The sequence below is a fragment of the Solanum dulcamara genome, chromosome 1 (genome assembly GCF_947179165.1).
Source record: "Solanum dulcamara chromosome 1, daSolDulc1.2, whole genome shotgun sequence".
NCBI classification, from domain to species: Eukaryota; Viridiplantae; Streptophyta; class Magnoliopsida; order Solanales; family Solanaceae; genus Solanum; species Solanum dulcamara.
In genome coordinates, this window is record NC_077237.1 from 83,112,445 (window position 1) to 83,126,748 (window position 14,304).

The 14,304-nt window shown below is 35.0% G+C and overlaps 1 protein-coding gene across 1 annotated transcript; it reads left to right on the top strand.

Moving 5' to 3' along the window:
- The first annotated feature begins 414 nt into the window (after positions 1-414).
- On the top strand, positions 415-4,537 carry LOC129889826 (branched-chain-amino-acid aminotransferase 2, chloroplastic-like). The gene is made up of 9 exons (XM_055965285.1): positions 415-489; positions 647-705; positions 800-971; positions 1,074-1,250; positions 1,885-1,983; positions 2,201-2,317; positions 2,527-2,622; positions 2,765-2,877; positions 4,305-4,537. The coding sequence occupies exons 1-9, from the start codon at positions 430-432 to the stop codon at positions 4,408-4,410; spliced, it is 999 nt and encodes a 332-aa protein (XP_055821260.1). The 5' UTR covers positions 415-429; the 3' UTR covers positions 4,411-4,537.
- The last annotated feature ends 9,767 nt before the right edge of the window (positions 4,538-14,304 follow it).

Consider the following 14,304-nt stretch of genomic DNA (forward strand, 5'->3'; position numbering starts at 1 on the left):
TTAAAAATTTAACGTATTTTGGTTGGTTGGGAGGGGGGCTGGTTTACAGAGTAGGGGAGTCGGGGTGGGGGTGGGGGTAAAAAAACTAATTTTTTTTTAAAAATAATTTTCAAAATTTTAATTTTGTTTTGCATGGCGAGGGTCAGGGTACGGGGTGATTTTTTTTTGTAATTTGAGGTTGCAGGAGAGTTTGGAAGGAAGTAATTTTAAAATAAGTTGATTCTTAAAATATTTTCCAAAACATTTAAGTCAACCAAATATAAGAAAATTAAATGTTTTCCTTCATACCAAACACATGAAATCCAATTTTTTGGCCTTTTCTTTTCTTCTCCATTCTATATATAGACGTGCTTTATTTTTTCAAAATTACATCTTTCCTACATATCTACTTTGCTATTTACATCCTTCTTGTATTCATCTTCTGCAAACATGATTCAAAGAGCTGCATTTTTTCGCAAATTAATTGGATCTTCTTCTCTACCATCAAAGGTTAGTCATAGTATTTTTCGCGTTAAATATTTGATCAAACATGCTAATTCATCGTGACACTTATTACTAACGTTATTAATTGTATATAGTTCAAGTCAGAAACATTGAATACTTCTGTTTCGATTTGATTAGAGATTTATGGTTATTGTGATTTTAGTTTGGAGCTAGGTACTCTACAGCTCAGGCTGCAACTTCTATACAAGCTATAGAACAAAGGTATGTTAGATTTGAAATTTTATGCATTTTAGAGGAACCAACATATAGATAATTTTTTCAAAATAAATCACTATTTTTTTTTAATTGATGTTAGTGATGATGAGTCCATTGACATTGATTGGGAGAATCTTGGGTTCAATTTAATACCAACTGATTATATGTACCAAACAAAAAGTTGCGAAAATGGTCATTTCAAACAAGGCCAGCTTAATCCCTATGGCAACATCCAATTGAGCCCCTCTGCTGGTGTCTTAAACTATGGACAGGTATTTCGTCGCTAATCTGTTGCTAAATTGCTTGTACCTAACAGTATTTCTTGATAATCCTTCGTTAAATAATATTCATTGACAAAAATCTCATTGAAACAGGGTATTTTTGAAGGTACAAAAGCGTATAGAAGAGATGATGGACGTTTATTTCTATTTCGTCCTCAACAAAATGCAATGAGAATGCAAATTGGTGCTGAAAGAATGTGCATGCCTTGTCCTTCTATTGATCAATTTGTGGATGCTGTGAAACAAACTGCTCTGGCTAACAAGCGTTTTGTAATTTTTCTTTGCTTCAAACTTTATTTTTTATGCTACGGATTTTTAAAAAAAAAACAGGAATTAGTAACAGACAACTTATGTCATGAAATTCTCAAATTATGACCCGACCAGAGGGCCATCAAGACCATTAATCACATTGTGGCCAGGGGAAATAGGTTTGGCGGCAAAATTCATTCATTTTGATTCAAATTTTATATTTATATTGAAAAATTTACTTAATATACAAAAAATATTAATTTAAAATCCGATAATGTTCAAGTAAGGGCATAGTTACAGACTATTTAGCGACAAAATTTCTAGTTAATTTTTTAGATTAAATTTGGAATTACTATATATTGAATCAAAAAAGTTGTTTATTTGCTAGATTCCTCCTCCTGGAAAAGGGTCTCTTTATATAAGGCCTTTGCTAATAGGAAGTGGACCCATTCTTGGTTTGGGTGCAGCACCAGAGTACACCTTTCTTGTCTATGCTTGTCCTGTTGGAATTTACTTCAAGGTCAGTTAAATTTTTCAAACATTACTTTTATTTCATTTGAAAGCCCTACGATAAATATAGTTCAAGTTGAAAGCAATAGGTGCGCTTGCATCCACTATTTCAATTTCTAGTACACGTTTTGCGAGTTTCATGCAGGAAGGGACATCTTCATTGAACTTGTATGTTGAAGAAGACTTTCATCGTGCCTCGCGTGGTGGAGTTGGAGGTGTCAAAAGCATTACTAATTATGCCCCGGTAAAAATAGTTTTCTTCAAACTTCATCTGTCTCATTATATGTGACACTATTATTATTGAGTCAAGACTATTAAAAAACCTATGCTCGTTGAATACATTGATCCTCGTACTCCGAACACCTTCACGTAAAATAAGACGGAGAATATATATTTGAGATAATGTTGTATATGTAAATGGTTTTAAAACATCCTCGACTTAATTTGGACCATACATGCAGGTTTTAAGAGCTGTAAAAAGTGCTAAAGAGAAAGGATTCTCAGATGTATTATACCTTGACTCTATAAATAAGAGATACATTGAAGAGGTCTCTTCTTGTAACATTTTCCTTGTGAAGGTACATATTCCTAGCATCTTTATATCACATGATCAGTTGACTTTTGCTTCTCGAGATTCAAACTAGATGAACTTTGACCAATATTTTAAAAAGTATTCTTTCTCCGTACGTATTGATTTGAATGAATTGCAACTTACTGTACTTTTCATATAATTTTCGGATATCTACCGTTGATTATAAATATTGGAAGATCATATATACATTCCTAGGGAAAAATCATTTCAACTCCAGCAACAAGTGGAACTATTCTTGAAGGAGTGACAAGAAAAAGTATCATGGACATTGCACATGATCTTGGTTACCAGGTTTAATTTTGAATTTTGACAATTATTCAAGCAATTAATAAAGATATTAATTATTAATTAACCAATTTATTAAGTACAAATTAACTTGATATAGACTCTATTTTGTTTTTTTAAAAAATAAATTATTGCCAACATGGTCCAGGTTGAAGAACGTTTAATTGAAGTAGAGGAACTGAATAATGCTGATGAAGTTTTTTGTACTGGAACTGCTGTTGGCATTGCTTCAGTAGGTAGCATCACTTATAAAGGCAAAAGGTATACCAACACTTCATTTACTATCCCAAAAAAATAAAAATAATTATATACCGACATTTGACGTAATATCTGTTTTAAAATGTTTTACTTGAGTTGAGTGTCTATTATCAAAAATAGTCTATCCACTCTCACAAGATAGGATATATATATAAGGTCTACGTACACATTCTCCTCGTCAATGAATAATTTGGAACGACAAGAATAAAATTAGACTTTAGATTTGATCTTTATGAGTTGAATTTCAAAATTCTCTGACATCTCATTTAATTTGTTAGGTGCAAAATCTATTATTAATATTTGTTTAATGCGTTTTAAACATATATACATGATACATGTTAGCCAAAGTTATTGGGTTCAGTAACTTATATTTACTAAGATTCATTCTGAATAAACTAGTAATACTTCCTTTGTTTCAAATTAATTATCATGTTTTATGCTCTTTTTGAGAATTGACTAATTATTTTAACTCAAATTAATTAGATTGACATAATATTTAAAAATTAAAATTATTTTTATATATTTAAAAACTGGATGAAACGTGTGTACTTCACGTTGTTAATGTTGGTCAAAATTAATATAATTTATTTTTCGATAAGAGAAACAGACAACTAATGACACTTTTATTTATGAAAACCAATTACAGTAAAACCTCGATAAATTAATATTTGATAAAGTAATAATCTTATTAAATGAATAGTTTTTACCGGTCCCGACTTAGATCAGTTATATCAAAGTAATATTCTCGCTAAATGCATTAGATAATAATTAAAAATAAAGTATTAAAGGCCCAGAAAAAATATAAAGTAATAATTACTAGAATACATCAAGAATTTATATATATTTAATCAGTCAATAATACTAGACCAATAACTATTTCTTTTTAAAATATGATTCTATAGTTGATTGTTTTTTCTTCTCACCAATAATTATGTTTTTTCTTTTATAGTTAACATAAAGTATCTTCATATTCTATATACAGGAATATAATTAGAAACATTAACACTTCACTAAATTCGTTTAGTTTTCCTAGATTTAAATAATAAATATGCAAAGACTACACTTTTAGTTTCCTAGATTTAAAATTTTGAAATTCTTAATTCAAATATTTTTTTTCTTTCTTATGGCACATATTGCAAAATACTCTCTAAAATAATAAATATTTATTTATCAATAAATAAATATTTTATGCATTTATCGATAAACTAATAATCTCGATAAATGAATATTTTTTTCCGATGTCAAGCATATACATTTATAGAGATTTTACTTTAACATAGTCTAAAGATAACGATGTGTCACGCCGGTCAATTTGTACTTGTTTCCAACTTTTCCTTTTTTTTCTATTTTTCCTTTGTTTTATTTTTATGCATAATTATATAAGTTATTATTATTATTTTTAATTTGAATTTTGTATTTTTCTTGTACAGGATTGAGTACAAGGAAAAGCTAACAAGTAAGAAATTGTACTCAAGATTAATTGGGATTCAAAGAGGTGTTATTGAGGACAGGAGGGATTGGATTGTAGAGATTTAATGAGCTTTTTTGCCAAGTAAAATATAGTTTAGAATGTACTAGAATATTAGTAAGGGTGAAAAATTATTTTCACGCTTCGACTTTGTTTTAAAAATTAAACTTCTCCCTCAATTCTGAATAATAATTAAACTCTCCATTTTATTTTATGCATTGTCAATTTTATTTTTGTTATATTACATATATGCTATACCTTTTTATATTATATATAATTTATTTTTAAATCTATATATTTATTACTTTTTTTTTGAGTTCATCAACATTATAAGTAAAATAATATTTTTATGAATTTGTTAAAAAATTTAATATTATTTTTATGACCATTATTTTAATATAATATGTATTAAGCGAGTGTATATGTATGTATACGTATATTTTAATCTTTCGCCATTATCTTATTCCATGTGTTTCATATTACTTGGTCCTTTTTTATATGACACCCTTTAAATAATTTAATTAAAGGTGTATTTTACTAAACTACCATTATTAATAATGCCTTAAAATTTTAAATTTGACTACTACTTTTTTATGCAGTTATTTAATATTAAAGGTAGAAATAAAAAATTATTTCACTCCCCCTAATGAAAGCTTCATTTGATATCTCGTAGATGACATATTTCAATCTTATATTTCAATTTCTCAAATATTGATGTTGGCAATGCTTTAGTAAATAAATCAACAAAATTATCACTTGAACGGATCTGTTGAACTTTTATCTCACCATTTAATTGAAGATCATGTGAGGAAAAAAACTTTTGGTGAGATATGCTTTGTCCGATTTTCTTTGATTTATCTTCCATTCAATTAAACTATACATGCAACATTATCTTTGTACATGGTGGTTGGTATATCATTTTCAACAGAAAATCATATACTTCATGGATATGATGAGTCATTGATCTCAATCAAACACACTCTCATTTTGCTCCAGGGATAGCTATTAGTTTCGCATGATTAGATTTGAAAAATGGCTACTAGTGTTTATTTCATTGAACACCAAGATATTGTTATGCCTCTACATGTAAACAAGTAGTTCATTTGAGAGTGAGAGCTTTATGCAGATATGCAGATAAAGTAGACAACTTTTCTTCTATTCAAGTGTCTCTTACAATGGTGAATAATATTTCTATTTATAGGTTAAGATATCACCCTAAATGTCACCATGTTGAATGCCCACAACCAAACTAGTAGATACATTGTTATATAAAAAGGTTCATATCACATTAGAAATATGCATATATGAATCTGACAGTTCACGAATAAAATGGACAATCCACTATTCAACATTTTTTTTCCAAACACATCAGGCTTTTTAGCAAGTTTAATACTTTTATTTAAATATATAATTACTTATTTATAAAATTAATTTTACTATTTAAAACTTATCAACTATTTACAACACTCTAAATTTGATAAAGTTGAGTATTTCTTATATTGAATAAGTTTCATAGAGTTCTCGAGATAGTTTCTTACGAAATTTTGTTATAGCATTTATAACCGCTTTCGATTTAAGTGAACAACCTGACAAATATACATTTACAAAAATTAGCTTATCGACTCCCCAAACAGTACTATAAGAATCGATACTGAACATCCTTAAAACATAATAATAGTGTTAAATATGTCATCAAAAAATTTAACTTTGTCATGCATCCATTGATTTTATGTGACATAATCCTATTCTACTTTAAACTATATATGCATCGTCAATAATTTATATATATATATTTTTTGACATTCTAATTTTACCTACTTTATGAACTATTTTTAATATGCCATTCTAACCTTTTCCTTTCATCTTGTCGGTACAAATATATTACACAATTTAAGAAAACTGTCTTTTTCTATTGATTTTTTCATTTCTTCCTTCCTTAAATTCTCAGCACTTAATCCTAAGTGTTAGTACTAACTATTTTTTTTTTAAAGTGAAGATTGACGATTGAGTAAATCAAAGTAAATCTAGAAAATCTAGTACAAAAAATACTAAAAACTATTGAAATTAGCTACGAACATCATTGCTGATCTATTTTGTTCATAGCTAACGAAAATTTGTCACTAATTCATTAAAAGATAGAATTAGTGATGAATTTTGCTGTTAAGCTACAAAATTTATTTGTCGCTAAATTTAATTTTTTTACGTGGTCGTCATGTGTATCAAAGTAAATCTATCACTCCATACGTCGGACCTACGTGTGGAGTACTTCAAAAGGAAATACCTACATGTGTCTTGCCGGTATCAACAACGAGGAAGAAGCAACCTGAAACAACAACTAACTTTTTGGATTTTTCAATTTCTTGACCATTCAGGTGATGACTGAACATATGAAAGACTGTACGTTTTGCATAGTTGTTGAGAGACATAACTACCATGATATGCCTATGAAGTGGTCCTTCTTCCTACATAGGCATATCATACAAAACTTTATGGGTCTCGCCAATTATTTAGTTGTCTATGTATAGGCATGTGCTTTTATTTGTTTGAGAAAATGATCAAAATGGTGCTTATATATTTTGGATTGTATTCTAATCAATCTCTTACTGTATTTATATATATATTGAAGTATCAAGCGAGTGTATTTGTTGTATTCATATGTACATTAGGTTATATCCTCTCTCACTCGCCTCTCTTTCCTCTCTCTCTCTCCCTATTTATTTTCTATATTTTTGCCTCTGTCTTTTTATTTTGTATATACACCATTCTCTCTGTATTTATATATTATTTGAGGAATAAGAAAAATATATTTATTGCATTCATATGTACATTTATGTCGTATCCTCTTTCACTCGTCTCTCTCTCTCTCTCTATTTGTATTCAATATTTTCATGACCTCTTTGTATATTTTGTATTTCCACCATTCTCTCTTCGATTTATATAATTTTTATGTATCAAGTGAATGTATTTATTATATTTATATGTGCATCTAGGTTTTATCTGCCCCCTCTCTATATTCTGTATTTTCACCCCTCTCTCTGTAGTTCTATATTTTTTGAGTTGTCATGCGATTGTATTTGTTGTATCATACATGCTTTTATATCCTCTTTCTCTTTCTCTCCCTCCTTGTATTTCTATATATTTTTAGGTGTCAGATGACTATAGTTGTTGTATTTATACACGTATTTAGGTTGCTATGGAAGAATCCAAAAAAATTAGACTCGAACCCTCGGTAATTAAAAAATACATGGGCTAACACAAAGAAAAAACTGGCAAAATTGACTAATTTCTATTATGTTGCCAATAAAATGCTCCAAAATCCCTCTAAAGCGCCGTCGAGGCTACTGGAGTCGTTTCCTAGGTCGTTACGGATGCTACAATGGAATAATCTAAGAACATTCGACCCGTACCCTGGCACCTAAAAAATATGTGGGCTAACACACACGAAAAACTAGCAAAATTGCTTAATTCCTGTTGCGTCGCCAATAAATTGCTCCTAAACCACTCTAAAGTACCACCTAGGCTACTAGAGTTGTTCCCTAGATCGTTACGGACGCTACTATGGAAGAATCTAAGAAAATTCGATCTGGACCCCCGACACCTAAAAAATTTGTGGGCTAACTCACACGAAAAACTGGCAAAATTGCCTAATTCCTATTGCGTTGCCAATAAAATGCTCCTAAACCCCTCTACTGCACCTCCGGAGCTACTGGAGTCTTCCCTAGGTTGTTACGGACGCTACTATTGAAGAATCTAAGAAAATTTGACCCGGATCCCCTGCACCAAAAAAATCTATGGGCTAACACACACAAAAAACTCGTAAAATCGCCTAACTGCTATTTCATCACCAATAAAATGCTCTTAAACCCCTCTAAAGCAATACCGGGGCTACTAGAGTCGTTTCCAGGTCGTTACAGATGCTAATGTAGAAGAATCCAAGAAAATTCGACCCGGACCCCCAATACCTAAAAAATTCGTGGGCTAAGACACACGAAAATCTGGCAAAATTGCCCAATTCTCATTGCTTCGCCAATAAAATGCTCCAAAACCCCTCTAAAGTGCCGCCAGGGCTACTGGAAGAGTTCCCTAGGTCGTTATGGATGCTACTATGGATGAATCCAAGAACATTTGACCCGGACCACCGGCACCTAAAATATTCATGGGTAACATACACAAAAAATGGGCAAAATCGCCTAATTCCTATTGCGTCGCTAATAAAATGCACCTAAACCCTTCTAAAGTGCCGTCGTGATTACTGGAGTCGTTCCCTAGGTCGTTACGGATGCTTCTATGAAAGAATCTAAGAAAATTCAACCCGGACCCCCGACACCTAAAAAATCTGTGGGCTAACACACACAAAAACTGGCAAAATACCTAATTCCTATTGTATCGCCCATAAAATACTCCTAAACCCCTCTAAAGCACCGCCGGAGCTAGTGGAGTCGTTCCCCAGGACGTTACATACGATACTATCGAAGAATCCAAGAAAATTAGACCTGGACCCCTAGCACCTAAAAAATCAGTGGGCTAACACATGAAAAACTGGCAAAATCGCTTAATTCCTATTTCGTCACCAATAAAATGCTCCTAAACCCCTCTAAAGCGCCACCGGGGCTACTGGAGGCATTCCCCAGGTCATTACGGATGCTACTATGGAAGAATCCAAGAAATTTCGACCTGGACCCCCAGAACCTAAAACATTCGTGGGCTAACACATACGAAAAACTAGCAAAATTGCCTAATTCCTATTGCGTCGCCAATAAAATGCTCCTAAACCCCTCTAAGGCACCGCCGGAGCTACTGCAGTCATTCCCCAGGTCGTTACGGACTCAACTATTGAATAATCCAAGATAATTCGACCCAGACCCTCAGCACAAAAAAATCCGTAGGCTAACACATACGAAAAACTTTCAAAATCGCCTAATTCCCATTGCGTTTCCAATAAATTACTTCTAAACCCCTCTAAATCACCATCTGTGCTACTGGAGTCATTCCCTAGTTGTTACGGATGCTACTATGGAAGAATCCCAGAAAATTCGACCTGAACCTCCGACACCTAAAAATTCCGGGGGCTAATACACACAAAAAACTGGCAAAATTGCCTAATTCCTATTGCGTCTCCAATAAAATACTCCTAAATCCCTCTAAAGCGCCGCTGGGGGCTACTGGAGTCATTCCCTAGGTCATTAAGGACGCTTCTATAGAATAATCCAAGAAAATTCAATCCGTACCACCAGCGCCTAAAAAATACATGGGCTAACACACACGAAAAACTGGCAAAATAGACTAATTTCTATTGCGTCGCCAATAAAATGCTTCTTAACCCCTCTAAAGCACCATCAGGGCTTTAGAGTCGTTTCCTAGGTCGTTAAGCACGCTACTATAGAAGAATCCAAAAAAATATGACCCGAACCCCCGACACCTAAAAAATCCATGGGCTAACACACATGAAAAATTGGTAAAATTGCCTAATACTATTGCGTCGCCACTAAAATGCTTCTAAACCCCTTTAAAGTGCCACTGGGCTACTGGAGTCGTTCCCCAGGTCATTACGGATGATACTGTGGAAGAATTCAAGAAAATTCAACCTAGACCCTCGACACCTAAAAATTCCATGGTCTAACACATACGAAAAACTGGCAAAATCGCCTAATTCTTATTGCGTCGCCAATATATTGCTCCTAAACTCTCTAAAGCGCCACCGAGGCTACTGGAGTCGTTCCCTAGTTCGTTAAGGATGCTACTATGGAAGAATCCAAAAATATTCTACCCGAACCTCCGGCATCTAAAACATCCGTGGGCTAACACACACGAAAAACTGGCAAAATCACCTAATTCCTATTTCATCACCAATAAAATGCTCCTAAACTCCTCTAAAGCGCTGCCGGGGCTACTGTAGTCGTTCCCCCGGTCGTTACAGACTCTACAATATAATAATCCAAGAAAATTTGACCTGGACCCCCAACACCTAAACAATCTATGGGCTAACACACGAAAAACTTGCCCAGTTGCCTAATTCCTGTTGTGTCGCCAATAAAATGCTCCAAAACCCCTCTAAAACGTCTCCAAGGCTATTGGAGTCATTCCCTAGGTCGATACGGACGATACTATGGAAGAATCCAAGAAAATTTGACCTGGACCCCCGACACCTAAAAAATTCGTGGGCTAATAAACACAAAACATTGGCAAAATCGCCTAATTCCTATTCCGTCACCAATAAAATGCTCCTAAACCCCTCTAAAGAACCACCGGGGCTACTATAGTTGTACCCAGGTCATTACGGACGCTACAATAGAATAATCCAAGAAAATTCGACCTGGACCCTGGCACCTAAAAAATCTGTGGGCTAACACACGAAAAGCTGGAAAAATTACCTAATTCCTGTTGTGTCGCCAATAAAATGCTCCTAAACCCCTCTAATACGCCTCTGGGCTACTGGAGTCGTTACCTAGGTCGTTACGGACGCTACTGTGGAAGAATAAAAAAAGATTCAACCTGCACCCCCGACACCTAAAAAATCCGTATGATAACATACATAAAAAACTGACAAAATCGCCCAATTCCTATTGTGTCGCCAATAAAATTCTCTTAAACCCCTCTAAAGCACCGCCGGGGCTACTAAAGTCGTTCTCAATGTCGTTACGGACGCTATGATGGAAGAATCCAAGAAAATTCGACCCAAACTTTCGGTATCTAAAAAATCAATGGGCTAACACACACGAAAAAATTTGCAAAATCACCTAATTCATATTTCGTTGCCAATAAAATGCTCTTAAACCCCTCTAAAGCACCGTCGAAGCTACTGGAGTTGTTCTCCAGGTCATTACCGAAGCTATTATTAAAGAATCCAAGAACATTTGACCCGGACCCCCGGCACCTTAAAAATTCATGGGCTAACACACACGAAAAACTAGCAAAATCGCCTAATTCCTATTGCGTCGCCAATAAAATACTCCTAAACCTCTCTAAGTCACCGCCGTGGCTACTGGAGTCATTCCCTAGGTCGTTACAGATGATACTATGGAAGAATCCAAGAAAATTTGACCTAATCTCCGGCACATAAAAAATTCGTGGGCTAACACACAAAAAACTTGCAAAATTGCCTATTTCCTAATGCGTTGCCAATAAAATGCTCCAAAACCCTTTAATGTGCCTCTAGGGCTACTAGAGTCGTTTCTTAGGTCGTTATGGACACTACAATTGAAGAATCTAAGAAAATTCGACCCGGACCCCGGCACCTAAAAAATCTGTGGGCTAACACAAACAAAAAATTGGCAAAATTGCCTAATTCCTATTGCGGTTCAAATAATAAGCTTCTAACCCTCAAAAGTGCCGCCGGGGCACTGGAGTTGTTCCCTAGGTCATTACAGATGCTACTATGAGAGAATCCAAGAAAATTCAACTTGGACCCCGGCATCTAAAAAATCCGTGCGCTAACATACATGAAAAACTTGCAAAATTGCCTAATTCCTGTTGCATCACCAATAAAATGCTCCTAAATCTCTCTAATGCGCCTCTGAGGCTATTGGAGTCATTTCCTAGGTCGTTACGGACGCTACTATGCAAGAATCCAAGAAAATTAGACCCGTATCCCCGGCACCTAAAAAATCTGTGGGCTAACACACACGAAAAACTGACAAAATAGCCTAATTTCTATTGCGTCGCTAATAAAATGCTCCTAAACCCCTATAATGCGCCTTCGGGGCTACTGGAGTCATTCCCTAGGTCGTTATGTACGCTACTATGGTAGAATCCTAGAAAATTAAACCTAGATCTCCAGCACCTAAAAAATCCGTGGGCTAACAAACATGAAAAACTGGCAAAATTGCCTAATTCCTATTGCGTCGCCAATAAAATACTCCTAAACCCCTCTAAAGTGCCTCCAGGGCTATTGGAGTTGTTCTCCAGGTCGATACGGACGATAATATGGAAGAATACAAGAAAATTAGACCTGAACCCCCGGCACCTAAAAAATTCGTGGGCGTTAAATACAAAAAACTGGCAAAATCGCATAATTTCTATTTCATCACCAGTAAAATGCTCCTAAAGTCCTCTAAAGTGCCGCCGGGGCTACTGTAGTCGTTCCCCCAGTCATGACAGACTCTACAATATAATAATCCAAGAAAATTCGACCTGTACCCCCGACACCTAAAAAATCTGTGGGCTAACACACGAAAAACTGTCCAAATTGCCTAATTCCTGTTGTGTCGCCAATAAAATGCTTCAAAACCCCTCTAAAGCGCCTCCAGGTCTATTGGAGTCATTCCCTAGGTCGATACGGACGATACTGTGGAAGGATTCAAGAAAATTTGACCTGGACCCCCGACACCTAAAAAATTCGTGGGCTAATAAACATAAAAAACTGGCAAAATTGCCTAATTCTTATTTCGTCACCAATAAAATGCTCCTAAACCCCTCTAAAGCACCACCGGAGCTACTTTAGTCATACCCAGATCATTATGGACTCTACAATAGAATAATCCAAAAAAATTCAACTTGGACCCCAGCACCTAAAAAATCTGTGGGCTAACACACGAAAAGCTGGCAAAATTGCCTAATTCCTGTTGTGTCGCCAATAAAATGCTCCTAAACCCCTCTAATATGCCTCCGGGGCTATTGGAGTCGTTCCCTAGGTTGTTACAGACGCTACTGTGGAAGAATAAAAAAAATCAACATGGACTCCCGATACCTAAAAAATCCGTATGATAACATACACAAAAAACTAACAAAATTGCCTAATTCCTATTGTGTCGCCAATAAAATTCTCTTAAACCCTCTAAAGCACCGTCGGGGCTACTAGAGTCGTTCCCCATGTCATTACAGATGCTACGATGGAAGAATCCAAGAAAATTCGACTCAAACTCTCGGTACCTAAAAAATTCATGGGTTAACACATATGAAAAAATTAGCAAAATCACCTAATCCATATTTTGTCGCCAATAAAATGCTCCTAAACCCCTCTAAAGCACCACCGGGGCTACTGGAGTCGTTCCCCAGGTATTTATGGACGCTACTATTGAAGAATCCAAGAAAATTCGACCCATACCTCCGACACCTTAAAAATCCATAGGCTAACACACAAGAAAAACTGGCAAAATCACCTAATTCCTATTGCGTCGCCAATAAAATGCTTCTAAACCTCTCTACAGCACTGCCGTGGCTACTAGAGTCATTCCCTAGGTCATTACATACGATACTATTGAAGAATCCAAGAACATTCAACCTAATATCCGACACCTAAATAATTTGTGGGCTAATACACACGAAAAACTTGCAAAATTGCCTATTTCCTGTTGCGTCGCAAATAAAATACTCCAAAACCCATTTAATGTGCCTCCGGGTTTGTTAGAGTCCTTCATTAAGTCATTATAGACTCTACAATTGAAGAGTCTAAGAAAATTCGACCTGGACCTCGGCACTTAAAAAATCTGGGGCTAACATAAACGAAACATTGGGAAAATTGCCTAATTCCTGATGCGGTTCAATTAAAATGCTCCTAAACCCTCAAAAGCACTGCCAAAGCTATTGGAGTTGTTCCCTAGGTCGTTACGGACGCTACTATGCAAGAATCCAAGAAAATTTGACTTGGATCCTCGACATATAAAAAATCTGTGGGGTAACATACATGAAAAACTCAAAAAATTGCCTAATTCTTGTTGCATCGCGAATAAAATGCTCCTAAACCCCTCTAATGCGCCTTCGGGGCTAGTGGAGTCATTCCCTAAGTCGTTACGGATGCTACTATGGTAGAATCCTAGAAAATTAAACCTAGATCGACGGCACCTAAAAAATCCATGGGCTAACACACACGAAAAACTGATAAAATAGACTAATTTCTATTGCGTCGCTAATAAAATGCTACTAAACCCCTATAATGCGCCTCTAGGGCTATTGGAGTTGTTCCCTAGGTCGTTACGAACGCTACTATGGAAGAATCCAAGAAAATTAGACTCGAATCCCTGGCA

Bases quoted from the DNA above. Each gene is read 5' to 3' on its own strand.
- LOC129889826 (XM_055965285.1), top strand. From the start codon at position 430: ATGATTCAAAGAGCTGCATTTTTTCGCAAATTAATTGGATCTTCTTCT. The intron at 1,984-2,200 runs GTAAAAATAGTT...CCATACATGCAG, and splicing joins GCATTACTAATTATGCCCCG to GTTTTAAGAGCTGTAAAAAG. The intron at 2,318-2,526 runs GTACATATTCCT...ATACATTCCTAG, and splicing joins GTAACATTTTCCTTGTGAAG to GGAAAAATCATTTCAACTCC.